Source organism: Lutjanus erythropterus, chromosome 8, assembly GCF_056507025.1.
Source record: "Lutjanus erythropterus isolate fLutEry1 chromosome 8, fLutEry1.hap2, whole genome shotgun sequence".
NCBI classification, from domain to species: Eukaryota; Metazoa; Chordata; class Actinopteri; order Lutjaniformes; family Lutjanidae; genus Lutjanus; species Lutjanus erythropterus.
In genome coordinates, this window is record NC_139324.1 from 33,360,560 (window position 1) to 33,377,005 (window position 16,446).

Genomic DNA, 16,446 nt, shown 5'->3' on the forward strand with positions numbered 1-16,446 from the left:
AGAAAAACAGACAGGGCGTTCAGGACAAGTACCTAGGTGGCTCTGTCGCCTACTGCAACTTAAAATGCCAACAATTATACTGTTTTAGAAGTTTTTAAAAGTTACAGCAGCTTACCGTTTAAGTGACTGTAAACGTGAAGCTTAATCGTACAGAAATCATCGGCCTGTGAAGGTCTGTGTCTCACAAGCATAGGCAGTGCAGGAAGTGGACGGAGCTGTCAGGTCTGAAAAGTGAAGCTAATGCGGAAGTGCCTTAAAACATGCATTCTTGCTCATGGCCAACAGGGAGCAAAAAGAAGTCTGTTTCTATTGAGTAATACAAAAACGAGCCTACTTCTTACTTGATTCTCGACTTCGGTAAAGAGGTTCCTACTGTGTTTGTGGTTTCAATCACAAGATTCAAGTCTTTTTCAGTACAGCATGATGCTCATTTTGTAAATTATAGTCCCATTTGGAGTAAAATAGATGGTAATGCAGGGTGTGCTTTAAAATGGGGCTACCGTGTGATTGACAAGTCATTCTCTGTATGTTTGCCCAATGAAACACACTGAGCTCATGAAACACAGGCAAATCTGTCAAACCAGACAGTGCTGATCAAATATTAACCAAGATTCTGTTTTTAGAAAGATAATTTAGTGACTGTTTAGCTGTAAAATGGAAGAGATTGCAACTAGGTGGCTGGGTCGTGTTCAGAAGGAACCCAAGCCTTCATTATGCATTTTGCACTAATTATGTTTTATCACACAGCATCACTTTGGTTACATGATATGAGTAGGTTTAGAGACAAAGAATACCTAGTTACAATAAGGGAAAGTTCATGGTTCACTCTCACAAGATCTTTTGTTGGTCTGGGCCTCCTTTCTAGACACAACCAGGCAGCTGCCATTGTGTTTCTGGTTTTCAATGGAGAATCCCAAAACTCAGGATCAAGATTATGTTATTACAATGCTTATTTCACGCCTAAAATTGCCTCTGTGGTGTTGCTCTGGTTGCAAAAAATACAGAAATCGAGGCTTTAAAATGGTAGTCCACAAACCAACGGTTGACGTGTGATTAACATCACTTTGAGAGGGAAGCATGTTCACTGATGAGGTCAACTGAAAATTATTGCAAATACATACTATGTAATAACATAGTTTAGCCTGTTGCTTTACGCAAACAAGTAACTACAGCAGGATTTGGCGTCGGGGTGGAGGGGGAGCGATGTTAGGACAAAAAAAAAAAAAGCATTTGTTCATTAATTTTGTCTACAGTGAAGACATATTTGACTCAGTAAAAGTCGTGCTCAGTGTCAGACAGAACTGTGCAGTAAAATCAAGACCTACAGGGAGACGATCTAAATGTGCATGGTGCTGTTATTGTATAGATACACTGAGCAATCAACATTTACTTCATAATGATAAACAAGTTCCAAATCCTCCCTAAATGTGTTTTTGGTTATTTCCTAAATTTTCCCAGAATGTCGTTCGACACCTTACAGAAAAGACGAAACAGAACATGTGCATACATACACATCTAGGATTTCCATTTTACCACTCATTATAGTATGCAAGCGAAACAACTATAATCAGATTAAATTAAAGACCTCCTCCAGACATAAGACATATGAAAAACACTTTGATTTGAATAATCATTTGTGTCTAATACCGTGTATGGTGTATATGATATGGTTTCCCAACAAAAAAAATCTATTATTTTGTTTAAAATGTGAGACGAGGTCTTCTTGAAATTAACCCTCTCTCCTCCATATTTGTGCCATTTCGGTTTCAGAAGGCAAGAAGCAGTTCCAGTCTTTTATTTTAGTTTTTCCATTTTGACGTCTTTTTTCTTTTTCAGTACAACAATTTTAGTTTGTAATACTATTAAATATTACTATTACATTATTAGAAACACTATAAATATTAATTTTACAACATAAAAACTGTACTCTAGTGACATTTTCTCATAATTCTGTGGAATAAATTATATTGAGCAATATAATAATATATGTGCAGTATATTTATAATAAAGCAACACAGAACAGAAGACAAAGTGACAAATCTGTGGCGCATGTCAATCAGATATGAAAACCGTTTGTTGAACAAGACTCGTTTCAAATGCCTTCAAACTGATCTAATCTAAAAAGAAAAAAAAAATCTAAATTCACAATTTAGTATCGCCACTTTCCTGCTTTTTGGTTTTAATGTATTCCATTCTCCCAATCAGATCTGTCGGGGCTGTAATGTCTTTTCAGCGAAGATGAATGAGATTACTTCCACTTTATTCATCTGCTGGGCTCACTATCTGTCCTACCTCTCCATTTCAACTGAAAAATAATGGAGGACTGAATAATGCCAGGCTGCAGAGATGAATAACAATGATACTGTAATAAATGAAAATATGGTCAAATGGGATGTCAGTATAAATAAAAGAGTTGTTTTCAAGGCTGTTATGCTGTGAAACATTATGTTACATTATGTTGAAGATGTATGGTCCCCTAAAAAGTCCCATTTTAAATAAAAGCACACTCGTGATTTACCTTACCTTCTGGTGTTTTGAGTAATTACTGCAGACAGAACATAATAATATCTGTGGTGCTAAGCCTTCTTCACTTCCTCACTTATACAGGAAGACACATGCATAAAAGGTGGAAGAGTAAAAAAGCTCATATAACTGGACAGAACATGCCAGTAATATCTCACCTTGCCAGCCTTGGCCACAGCGTCCACCTCCACCTCTCTGGCACCACGGATGAACTTGGTGATGACCACTGGATGCTCCTGGATGAAAGACAGCAGGATATTTTTTTTAAATCAGTGAATCAAAGGTGAAATAACCCAGTCTGAACAAGGTTGTTGCCTTTTGTGTGTGTGTGTAGATTTTAGTTTAATCTCAGCTCCAGCACACTGGAGTTGCGATGAAGCTCTGAGTTTTAAGTAAACTTTTAATTTGAGGGTGTTGATACGAAAACAAAGAAATCCTTTCTGCTCAGAGGAGACAAACAATGAGTTTTTTGGGGACCAAACAGTTTAATGTTCTTGACTAGTTTGTTACTAGTGTTGCACAATATGATTTTTTTTTTTTTCAGTGAAAAATGATAACCAATAAACACCAGCTTCTCATGCCTGATACAGATAACAGATAATATTTTTTTAATTTTAAAAAGAACTTCATATTACCTGTAGTTTGTGTACACCTGAGGGTAAGAAAGGCTAAGAAGTACTACAAGAAGCAATGACTGGGCCGGCGCACCCCCGCCTGCGTCTGGGTGTGCACTAGGTGGTGCTACACAACACAGACGAATTATAAGTTGTGTTTCAGTATATCAAGTGTAGATCACACCGTGAAAATTTCAGGTAAATTAGATGATGATTCTCACACAAAGGTGGCGAATTACCTATGACTCCTGATTGTCATGTAGATCTCTTCAGGCTGGGACTCTTATCAAACATGTTAAAATTCTGGGGGGGATTAAATGTAATTTTAATACAACTGCCTGTTTTATGGCGAAACATCAAAATTCAGTGCCATGCCACTGCCACCCTCTCAAAACTAAAGCTTTTAAGCATGAACATCTCTGGATTGCATGCACCGATTTTGAAGTGTATCTAATCAATTATCTACAAATCTGGAAATGCCCAGCGCTACACAAATAAGACGCATGTAGATTAAAAATGACCAACTTCCTGTTGGGTTTAGGATGTGGCTCCAAGAGGCTTTTTTGTACATCTGGACATGATACATTTGCCTATGGACTTTCCTCCGGATTTCAGTTCTGACTCTTCAAATGTTCTGTATTTTATCTGGTAACGTTCATCAAAAAACTTGCAAACAAATATAATTTGACAATCTGTTCAATCTGATATTAGTTTATCCAATATTTATCAGCTTTCCCTTGCTTCTACATTAAAGCTGAAAATCATCCATCTACAAAACCAGAAAAAACAAAGTACACAGTATTTGATTATTACTCTGTTTAAACCTGTTAAACAACCGTTAACAGACTTGCTTTGGGGCTCTGCAGGTGTGATATGTATTTGTGTGTAGCCCCAGGTAGGGGCCCTTGGAGGGGCCAGGTGCCCCCGAGCCACCTGGGCGCTCAGTGAAGTAGAGATGCGAGCACAATGCTAGCTAACAGCCATGCCAGCTGGTGGCATTAGTTAATTGAAAGCAGAGGGAGAACACAAGATGAAAAAGAGTGTGTGTGTGTGTGTGTGTGTGTGTGTGTGTGTGTGTGTGTGTGTGAGATAGAGAGAGATCACTTGTCCCAACATGTTACTTCAAAAGTGAAAAATGAAAGGCCAAGGTACAATTTACATAAGCGCTATGTGTCTTTCACATGTGCAGGCGTGCACGAACAGAGTTAACACTGATCTCACCTGGGACACCTGAGTGGCCTCTTCCAGGAAGCGTTTCATCTCCTCTTCTCCGTACACCACGTTCATCGCTGAGCCACTGGTGAGACGCAAGCGAGAGAGAGAGAGAGAGAGTGAGGGAGAGAAAACAAAAGGCCACAGGAGAGGAAGAGAAACAAGCAAACAGGAGAACATACAAGCTTCAAATGATCGTTCAAAACACTCATTATCTCTCCGTTGCATCACTATTACCATCGGGAACAAGGTCTGGAAACAGTCAAAATAAGGAGGGAGAGAGAGAAAGGAAGGGAGACGAACAGCTATTTAGGTCGAAAAGCACTCCAGGCTCTTGAAAAACGAGTTCAGAACTTAGTCATTAAAAAACAACAGATTTAGGCTAGTTTTGTTGTGGTTGTTGTTGTTTTTGATTTTGGACTGCTAGCTGGGCTATCCTCCTGTTTGAAAAGGAGGAGTTGAGAGAAACAGGACAGAGAAAAGCCAGATCTTTGTCTGTTGCTCAGAGGCAGACACATGTCCAAACCCTCCGTGCCAAAATGAATACTGACCCTTCATTTAAGTACCAGCGATATACATTTACATTCAAGCATATACTCGACTCGGGTCCCATGTAGTTTTTCTGCGTGACTGTTCTCTGAAGTTTCACAGAATACAATAATTTAGAGGACACTTCTTTTATACAATTCTGTATGTGATTGTTATTCAGAGTACAAAAAAGATTACATGTAGTCCCAGTGTGGAGAAAAATGAGTCAGCACTTGAAAAAAGGGTCTGTTACAAGAGCAAAATGAGTATGTATAAATTTGTTTTTCTTTCAGTCCAGCTTCTAGTAGCAGCAAAAGTAGTACTAATGGTGATGTTTATGGTGATGGTAGTAGTTGTCACACAACTGCTGTGTTTATCTAATCTTTTTTTAGACAAGTGCCTGAACAGAGACCTGCTCTACAGCAGTCTGGAACGGTCTGTTGCGCCTGAGGGGTGGATCAAACTCCAAGATGACAGGATGCAACACGCAAGACTCCAGCAGGACGAGGGGAGGGGGACTGTGTGTTTTCACACCCATGATACTTTGTGCTCGATCAGTCAAAGTTAATGGATAATGCTCCCCAGATGTTGAACCTTTTATGTGAAGATGTCGACCGCATTATCATCGCCATCTTGTTGCTGCTGTTCAGACCTCTCTCCACTGCCCACGGCACTAGAGCATGGTCTGGTTCCATTCATATACATTCTGCTATAAGGTAAAAAAGCCCTGTCTTATTTGCATCATTTTAAACCAATCACAAACTTCTTGGGCGGTGCTAAGGTCCAAGATGCAGCTATGGTGCTGCTGCAAAATAGTGTCCAGGGGGAACTTGTTCTGGAGGAACATTTGCACATCTGGAGGCATTAAAATGGCTACATCCCTGCAAAAGAAAACGTAACAGCTGTTAGCTTGTTTACGTTTGTATCATTTGTGTCCCAGGCACTGATTTGCTGCTTTCAGCATGTAGGTTGCAGCTCGGATGTTGTTCTTGTTTCTCGAGAGGAAAACGCAGATACCCTCAACGTCCATCTGGTGTGTCAAACTAACATTTATCCTGATGTAAATTCAAGATTTGCACTATAAAATTATTTCCTGGGTGTATTTTTTAACCTGTATATACAGTCAAAAGTTCGGATGCACTTTTCATCAGATGTTTTTCTTTTTTTTTTTATCACATGTCATCAAAGCAAAAGATGGCTACACTGAAGAATCTAAAATATCAAAGACCAAAAAACTTTTGCACACAGAAGACCTGGGGTTGACACTACAAAGCAAAAAGACACTGTCTTCTACAAGTGCAGCACCAGTCTTACATTTTAGATTCTTGAAAAACAAACACATATTTGCCTTGTTTTCACAAACTGCCGATCACTAAATAATTCCATATTTCATCCTATTAATGTCTCCAGTATTAATCTAAAATGTAGACAAACAATAAAAATAAAGAAAAAACACTGAATGAAAAGATGTGTCCAAACATTTGATGAGTACTGTATGCTGTAGTTTGTGCACAATATGAAGGAACTAAATGTCTAATTTCATTGTACAACCCTGTGTTGCATAATAATTGAATCCTTGAATCCTTAAATACATACAAACACTGCACCACAAACTATACATATATCATCACAGCCTTGAGCCAAAGAGAGAGACAAAGAAAGAATACACACAAAAAAAAAAACTTATGCACTAAAAAATGCATGTATAGGTCTCCTTACATCCTATTAATGTGACATAATATATCTGTGTTAGAAAATGTGGGTCCAAAAGAGAACCAGTGAGGATAACCCAAGCATCTACAGTGGATACCCATTCTGCTTCTGAGAGCAAAGTCTCTAAAATGATTTACCTATTCAGGTTCAGGGGAGAACCAGGAGTGTATTATGGTCTTCCTGGCAGCAGTTAGGCCTGCAAATATGACTTTTTTTAAGGGCTAGCTAGGTGTAACCACTGAGAGGTGAGTCATTGTTAAGTAAAAACAGGGTGGGCTGTTTAGGAATTGGGAATGTCAGGAATCTTTTTCACCATCCCTGACTTGAGGCTGGATACAGAGCGTGATTCCCAGAAGACATGAAGGTATGTGTGTTTATCTTATCTTACTTGCTTGAATTTTTCTACCAGTCATGACTTAAAGAAGATTTGACCCCTTGTTCCCTTTCTACAGACTGCGTGGAGAGGGCAACATTTCAAGGAACTGAGAATAAACTGTCCTAATGCAAATCAAACACTGGATCTAAAATAAGACTGAGTAGGAAGGAGAATAATTTTTCCAGAGGCAAACCATATTCATTATCAGTCAATGAGTGGGTTAAATGGTGTCACTTCATACTGGTTGATGCTCGCATTATTATCACTTTGATGTAGCAGAGGATGGCATATGCCTTAACCCTGAAATGCCTTTTGTATCATACTTTATACACGAGACTCTAAAACATCAATATGATCAAAATTTCCTCAAAAGCCCGACATATGCAATCTTACACATATCAGATGCCACACTTCTAAAACAATAGCATCACAATAAATTCACTTGCTAGATTTTTATTAAAGTGAATAAGTTAATTTTCATGCTTGGGTTTATTATTACTGAGGTCTGACTGGGACTTCTCACCCACACAGGTTTGCTTTCACACAGACTGAAATTCCTCAGAACTTCTGTGCATTTGCATTTCACTCCGTCTTGCCAACGTCGGCTTTTGCAGCACTTGTAAACAGCGAAGAAATGAGACAGTTTCCAAATGTTTAAGCCTTGGATTGATATTTTTGAAGCCGTTTTGCTTATAAAGACGTTGCTTAGATAAAATGGTAAAAACCAAAGTGCTGAGTACAATATTTTCATAACCACAAGGAATGATGGATTTAAGTATGCAAATAAGATTTGTGTTATGAGAATCACACTTTTAAGTTGTTATGTAAATATTAGGGCTAAATACTTCCAACTCTGTGAGTTTTGCTGCATGTGTGCGTGTTTTACTGTTATAAAAAATATGAATCTGACAAGGAAGAGAGCGTTTGGTGTGTAAATGTGCGAGTTTGTGCATATGCAGCGAGGCTGAGAAGAACATTCAAAAACCATTAACAAGAATGTCAAAGAAGAAGAGTGAAAATGCTTTGGGGATGGGAAAAGATCAGAGCGAGTTCATCCTACGTTGATGCTGGAGAGGAGAGGAGAGGAGAGGAGAGGAGAGGAGAGGAGAGGAGAGGAGAGGAGAGGAGAGGAGAGGAGAGGAGAGGAGAGGAGAGGAGAGGTTTCTGCATTAACAATAACAGAGGCCAGTATAATGTATTATCATATATCAACTACTTATTATTAATGATTATATGATTATGGCTACTTCAACATGAAGACTGAATGAAATTACTTTGATATTTGGTAGTTTTATGTGACATCAAACTCCCACCATGCTTAACAAGAACAGACAGATTTCCCTTTAAAACAGCATCACAGCTTGCATGTAAAACCATAATAAGTCCTTAAAAACTCCCGTATGCACATAAGTTTATTCTCAGGGACAAAACCCTGCTGAATACAGGGTCTCATCACGACATCTGCTGGACAGGAGTGTCACTGCAAATTTAAACGAGCTGTAGTGTGAATGAAGTTCATTAATCATCATAACTAAAATTGCATTTTACTCAGTTTGCAATAAGTCTGTGAATCTGTTATTAAGAAAGTCCAGTGATTGTTTTCTCTCATGCCTCAGCCAAGCAGGACAGCACTGTTTTCTTCCCTGTATTTATCAATATACTTTAATTTCACATAAGAAAACACACTTTGTAAAGATCATTCACTCGTTCAGTTCTTCCAAATTTTACAGAAAAAACGTGAAATGTGCTTGTTATTGATTAAGGTTTTACAGTGAGTCAGCCGCTTCAAGATTAAGAGACTGCTGAAAGGATAATCTCATCTACTACAGTTTGTTTTGGCTGACGTGTGTTTGAACTTACCTGAGGACGTAAGAGGGACGTAGCAGACAGGGGTAGCCCACCTGGTTGGCAAAGGCAAAGGCATCTTCCTGTAAAGGAGGAGAAAAGCACAGCAGACTGTTGTAAGCTTTTTCGTTTAGTATGTCATGTCGTGACGGCGCCAGAAATCATCCAGTAATGTCTGACGCACTTCAGAGCCACTTAAAAACACGACAAACAAATAAATCTCTTTGGAATGAAGACTGACACGAAGAATTTATTGAGTTAAATGTAGGACAAACGTTTAAAAAGTTACCATTACAATGTACATCATATTTTAGGGCTGCAACTAATGATTACTTTCAACATTGATTAAATTATCAATTATTTTCTCAATTGATCGAGTAGTTGTTTGGTCCATAAAGTGTCATAAAATTGTGAAAAATGTTGATCACTTTTTTCCAAAGCTCAAGATTACATCCTTAAATGTCTTGTTTTGTCCAGAACGTGAAAATATTCAGTTTACTCTCATAGAGGACTAAAGAAACCAGAAAATACTACATTTGAGAAGCTGAATCAGAGAATTTGGACATTTTTTTTTATTTAAAAAATTACTCAAAATGAAAATAGTTGTTGATTACGCCAACAGTCGATTAATAATAAATTAATTATTGCAGCGTGGTATCTATTTTTTCATGTCTTCTTGACATTTATTTGTGTTTTTAAAGCCGTCTGTAATTGAGGAGTGTTTCCTCTCAGAGAGGTTCTGTTTTTTTGATGTGGGAAATAAAATAAAAAGAACCTGTTGCTGCCGGTCATTGGACCAACGTTACATCTCATGTCCTGTCCCATGTCCATTATTTTCCAACTAAATCCGCTCAGTTAGGCAAACTCAAGACACTCAGTGACCCTCGGCAGAAGCGTTTCTTCTCTGCAGACCGATGTTAGCGTGTTTCTTTGAATCATAGCATTGTTATTGGCGCTGTTGTATTCTTAGCTTAGCGTCCTCCATATAGCTAGCCAGCTGACTTTGTTTCAAGCTTCAGAGGCTGAAGACAACTAAGTTAGAGACATGTAGTGCGGAGACAAAGACCCTTTTAAAGCCGCCATGGGGACGTATGTTGGAGGCTAGCCTGCCTGTTCTCTTCGCCGGTGATGTGAGCCGGTTTACCAGAGCGACACTGGGAAGCGGCGGTGACTTGACATACATCACATCAACACAGAATCTCCTGATCAGTTTAGCAGAAAGAGAATCGCTGTACTTTGGACCATATGAAAAATTTACCTCATGATTTCTAAATACGCCGGTATACAGTGATATCTAATCCTAGAAAAAATAAATAAAAAGCATCACTGCAGAAGTACAGTAGCAACCAGTCCAATACAATGAATGTGCTGAGCCACTGAACGAGGAGAAAACTTGGTGTAGTCCTAAAAGTTGAGAGGTTGTAAATCAAAACTTAGTATCATCATTTATCTCACTTTTTAACTGTTTTAACAAGTGGGGGAGATCTGAATTGTAAACACAGTTGATTGCCAGTGAAGCAGAAATCATTTTGATGCGAACAAAGAAGAAACATTCACAACACAAAACAAACAGAAAACAGTCTGGAGTTTGACAAAAAAAAGCATTTCTTAAAAAATCCAAGTAAAATAGTAAAAATGGGTTTAAAGGAGGACATGAACTTGGTTGACTCGTGACCAAGAAAGCTCCCTCATCATCAGTCTTCATCCTGAGCTTTATTTGTATTTCAATTTAATGCAACATTCTGTGTATTTATAATCAAAGAATTCATATAATATTAAAGAGCGGTATGATTAGAGCCACTTGAAACAGAAAACAAAGAATCAATATCAAATCAAGGGTTTGTATTTGCACTCATCCTCGGTCTCACACTAACAACCCTCTCATACAACAAGACCCATTTTACCTGTTCTCAGCTGAACTACACACACAGAGAACTAATCAGAAGAGTAACAAGAATAAAAAACTGCCGTACTCAGTGTGTCGCTTGAGCTTTTGGTAGGACAAGGTGCCAGCTTACCCAACGAGTGCTGGACTCGTCTGTCTGGCTGTCACGTGACCTCACACTTGACATGACGCAAAACCTAAATATTTGTTTTTTAAAAAAGAAAAATGGAAAAAGATAACCGCAGTGGCAAGAAGAAAATTTAAAATCGATTTCGTCATCGAGGCCGGAGAAAATCTTGACACCAAATTTGCAAATCCAAAAAGTCTCTCTGGAGGAGCTTCCTGGGACGATCGCCCCCCTCTTGTGGTTATTTTGACATGTTCAGTCCGTTCTGCTGTCTCTCCCGCTATGGGGTAATCCACATTGTTTGTTTTGACGGCGCGTTTGTGCTCACTGGTGCGATTCTTTAGTCTGGTTGTTTTCATGTGAGCCGCACAAAACGCAGAGGAGCAAATGAGGCGGTAGACAACAAAGGTGGCATTACAGTTAATTAAATCCTTGTTAGTTAGTTTTTAGGTCTGTGAATGTTTGCGAGCATATGATGTTGAGTGGTTGAAGTTGCTGCATTTCTAGGTGCTCAGGGTTTTTTTTTGTAGCCATGATTCTTTGTTGTCAGCTGGTAAGTAACTATGAACTGGTCTGTCTCTGATGGAAGGTGTTCTTTTTGTAGGAGAAAAAGGAGAGATCCGAAAAAAGTTCTCAGAGGCTCGGGTCACAAGTGATTATATTCCAGTTTGATCTGATAATTTGTTTGAAGTGAGGAGCCTTGGTGCTGTATGTGGTGGTAAAAGAAAAAAGTTTGGCTCGAATGCTCCTTTGGGATTTTGGTGCCATATAATAAACCAACTCTGTCTTGTGTTGCAGCAAAACAAATGTCACTTCAGCAATGAAACCCTCCTAAGAGCAGACGAAATTGATTTGACTGCCTCAAGAAGCTCCTCCACTGAGAAATCTTTGGGATTTTTAAAATTTGATGCCATTATGTTCATAGTCCTCAATGAAGAAATCGATTTTAAAACATTTCGTAAAAATTTATTAGTGGCAAGTGGGGTTACGTGACAGAACACCTGGAACCACCCACTTTACGATAGCACACCTGTGTACAGCTGAAACACATTTTTTTTCCACTCTTTACTATCCGTTCCTCCCTGCACATGAGTGCCTCAGACCATTGACACTGACCACTCCACCACACGTTTGGTAAGCCGGCCCATTTTTATCAGTAAAAACGTTGTGTTTAAGTGCTCCAACAGTCAGAAAGAAGGACTTCAATTCATCGGCCTTTTGATTTTCTTTTCTTCCATTCAGTTCACATGAGCAAAGAGAGTAGAAAAGAGTGGTGGAAGGAGTGTAGCGGCGAGAGAAAGGCAGTACGTCCTCCTCCTCATCATCATCATTATCATCATCGCTCTTTCTCTCCTCTCCGTCTCTCTGCGTGTCTAGCCTTTTTCTCTCCATCATTACCCACTGTTCACTCGCCAGGTGGAGTACCATTAACAAACACAAAACAGCTTCCCAGAGACGCAGAAGAAGCATCTCCCCACGGCTCTGCTGGAGTTATTCCAGCCCAATAAAAACGAACCGTTTCTCCACGATCGACAGGGAAATAGAATATGCGGGAGGACTCTGGGGGGGGACACAGAACTTTATCTGTGTGTACCAGCTAATCGCTCCTCAGTGGTAACTGAATACGCGAGCAACGGTAATGGAGGAGACATATTTCAGCGCCGGCTGCAGACACATTTTGGTGCTCCACATGTTCCACAGAGGGGCCTGCCAGCGGTTCATCCTGATGTAGCCGTGAGCGAATTGAGAGGGCCGAACACAACAAAAACACTAAATAAGAGAGTCAGCAGTGTAGCACACTGCCTCTGTGAAGAAAAAAAGTTTTGCAAATAATGAGACAAGTTTGTCTGTAGGGAAAGGTGTGATGATGTAGAGGTGTAAACTGAAGGTAACGTGTGGTTGTTGTGGTCAAAACCAAAACATAAACAGGCCCTGTTCAGAACTGGTGTTAACACGCAGACAGCCCTGAGTACGAGTTCACACCTAGCATTACAATGCATCTTCAGTGACCACCTGCAATCAGATCTCACTTCCCCGCTCTTTACGCAAATAAACACGGGCTGTTTTTTCTTTTCTCTTTTTTTGGGGGGCTTTTTTTTACTGTTGGGATGTAGGACAGCTTTAGAAAGACAGGAAATTGGATTTAGCAGAGGGAGACACAGCAAAAGGCTGCTGAGGACTGACAGCCTCTGTACATGGGCCGCATGCCCAACCAACTGAACTACAGGGGCACCGCACTTGGGCTGTTACCTCCCAGCAGGAGACTTCCAGTGGGAACTGCCATTTTATAAATGAACTATGATCAGGACGATGCACACTTTTACTTTTTCCTGTGTGTATATCTCATCTTTTTACAGATGAAGAAGAAAGGAAAAAAGAAGAAAAAACGACAGAGTCAGAGCACCGAATGAAGAGCATGCATCCTGGCAGACCACACAACCTCTCTCCTGTCTGCTCTTCACAGCAACGTGACGTTTTCCTACAAGTGAAGAAACAACTGTATGTGTTGCATTTAATGCCAAATTTACACGAAAGCACAACTAAGTAAGAATTCGCTGTAGCCCTTTCACTTAACCGCTCTGTATGCAAATAAACAGGTTTGCAAAATGTATTTTTCACTGCACCCTGCTGGGACAAACGGACAATGTTTTTTCCACAAAAAAAAAGAAGAAATTACTTAAGTAAAACATTTGCCAACTTCACAAGAACGTCCAAATAATTAAGGATTTGTCGAAAACAGCACTTCACAAAGTTTGTGAAGTTGGAACTTGGGGAGCTCTGACCTCTATCAAGGCCAAATGCCCAACCTCCAGTGTTAATGAAAATGAAAAATAGTTTGTGTATCAGCCCCGTGATTCAGAGCCAGCTCAAAATTTAGGTGGATATTCCTGGGCCCATGCATCACCCTTCAAACAAGGTGCATGAAAATCAGGCCATAATATAACCTTCTTGGTGAAGGTTATAAAGAGAAAAAAAGTAATTTCCCCCCCAAATACATCCACCCAGATACAGACTTTGTTGGAAAAATTCTATTTTCAGTTGTGAGAAATGTTATGACCTTCAGGAGATGGATTGGTATGATTATATTATTGTTGGTTCAATGAGTTTGACTGAAAATAAACCATAAGGTCCGAAAATTCCTTATTTTTTTCCTCCGAGCTGAGCCAAAAACTGTGACTTCAGGTTTCCTCGTGTTTTTATAATAAAATATGATTTCTTATGAGTTTCTGTGTAAAATGCAAATATTAAATTTTCTTTAAGCAGAGCCATATGTACACAAAACTAAATTAGAACATAAAAAATTACCAAGATGGGAATATCATTAAAAGCAAATGTCATTTGCTTGAACTAACATTCTCCAAACACCCTGAGCTCACTGCCTCTGCCAACTCATTTTCTGGAGGAAGCCCTGATACTGTTACTCGGGGAAGTGATGAAGTCTGTTTGTTGCCTGCAAAAACACGAACAGTCAAAGCAACTGACCTAAGCTGAGAAAGAGGACACTTAATGGTCACAAAATCTGCTCCGTCCCTCACATACCTCATACAGGAGCAATTTAAAACGATTAATCATCAGAAAATATGGTACTACATCATTTCCTCAACGCCCCTACTATGCATGATTTATTTATTTTTCCTCTCACCAGGGAGCTGAGGGCCCTCCATGGGGCTTGGGCCACGCCGAGGTCATCTAGTATACTGGAGAAGACGGAGCGCTCCTCAGCCCGGTCGATCTGCAAGGGGCTCGTTCCCAGAATCTTCACCCCGTTCAGGTGCAACGGGGCCGCCAGGTTGTTGGGGATCTGGCCTCCAACTGACACAATGCTGCCGGAGCAACCCTGCAGAGGAGCAGATGGAAAAAGAAAAACATGTGAGATAAAATAAGACGTTAGACCAGAAGGCAGAATAAAAGGACAAGAAGTGGAAGGAGGAGGAAGGGCAGGAGAAGGGGGAGATACTCCGTCAAGTCTTTGGACCTCCTGCCACAGGTCTATCAGCTGAGATTAACAGTCTGAATCCTGCGGCCACTTCCAATTATTTTAGCCGCTGATCACACTGTGAAAATACGAGACAAACAGAAACGGTTGATCTCGGTCGTGCCATGGGTTTAGTTATCACCAGGAACGGCGCGTGTGTGTGTGTGGACAAGCGTGTGTGCTCCTTTTAATAACAGCATGCAACCCCTTTTTCCTGTCTAGCTGATCCGGAGGGGATGCTGTTTCCATGGCAATTCCAGGTTGTATCTCTTCATTATTCATGGGCCTGCTCTCCTGCTCCTGTCCAGTGTTTATCTCCATGCTCTAATGCCGTATTTATCACACACACACACACACACACACACACACACACACACACACACACACACACACACACACACACACACACACACACACACACACACAGAGCGAGAGGGGACTGTAGCCGTGAGAGAGGGATTGATGGTAATGCTATCACCCTGAACAAACAAACACTTAATCACACTCTGATCCCATCGCAACTTTAACTGGATTACAATTCCTCTGCAGGGAAAAGTCAATGGACATTAGTACGCAAACACACCACACAACATAAATACACAGACACTGACCAACATACACACAGAGAGTCCTGGCAAACAGCAGGCTGAAGGGTCAGCAGGGCTCCGCGCACACCACAGAGTAACATGTGGAAATTACGTATCATTACATACATGATACCAAGTCTGGTCACGTATGTGATAGCACATCTTAACAAGTCTTCACTACTGCGGTGGCGTCTCCCTACAGTATGCCCACGACTGAACGTGAGCTGTTATACCAACGTTACTTTTGAGAATGATGTAGAGGAAGCTGGGACAAACCCGTGCGATTCTCAGCTGCTCCAACAGTCGTGTCAAACTTCAACTTTGGACAAAAAATGGACTTGAAAAGACATAAACGCACTCCGTAGATTCACCAGACATACAGAGAACCAAGATGTTCGCCAGAGGTGGCGCAAGAATATTAACAGAAACGCCTTTGTTCAAGAAAATCTTGAATACCTATAAAAATACAAATTCATAGGATTTCTTAATATTTATTACAAAGTACTTTATCACTTAAATGTGGCAGTTTTTTTCTCTATTTCTCGATTACTTAATTCTGGTTATTGTCTGGAATGGGAATATGTCTAAAAGGGAACCCCTGACCAGCGAAAGATCTCGCCAGAGTGGTCATCTTAACGGAAACCATGGAAAATCGATAGTTTTACAGATCTCGAGTTTAAAATATTCTGTGAAAAAGGACAGGGATGGAGGGAATGGGTTTCCAGTGGTTCCAGAGGTTATTTAACAAGCATAACCAAACGATTTATGAGTGTTGCAGAGAGGTAAGTAAACCTTGAAAAACTCATAGAAACTCCTCACACCTGTAACTACAGAACCTGATGGTCTTAAATCTTAGATGAGCCTATACTGCTGCATAATAAATGTCCCAATTAGAGCTCATTCAGAGTTTTCCCTGTTTCTGTAAGTCAGAGAGGGAGACAGAGAGGGCTTCTGTTAGGCTGCCTTTAATGGCCAAGACCATCTCAGAGGATGAGGCAGAAAAAGCTGCACATTTAACCAGCTTCACACTTTACGTATGAGTTTATATTTAAATGTAAAT

The 16,446-nt window shown here is 40.1% G+C and overlaps 1 protein-coding gene across 1 annotated transcript in view; it reads right to left on the minus strand.

The window, feature by feature from the left end:
- The window catches only part of cps1 (carbamoyl-phosphate synthase 1, mitochondrial), a 75,123-nt gene that overhangs the window by 25,807 nt on the left and 32,870 nt on the right, over nucleotides 1–16,446 (minus strand). The window contains exons 26-29 of the mRNA XM_084725339.1: nucleotides 14,467–14,661; nucleotides 8,827–8,894; nucleotides 4,359–4,434; nucleotides 2,682–2,759 (exon numbers count right to left, since the gene is read on the minus strand). Coding sequence (XP_084581465.1) covers nucleotides 2,682–2,759; nucleotides 4,359–4,434; nucleotides 8,827–8,894; nucleotides 14,467–14,661 — 417 coding nt within the window. The remainder of the gene's footprint in view (nucleotides 1–2,681; nucleotides 2,760–4,358; nucleotides 4,435–8,826; nucleotides 8,895–14,466; nucleotides 14,662–16,446) is intronic.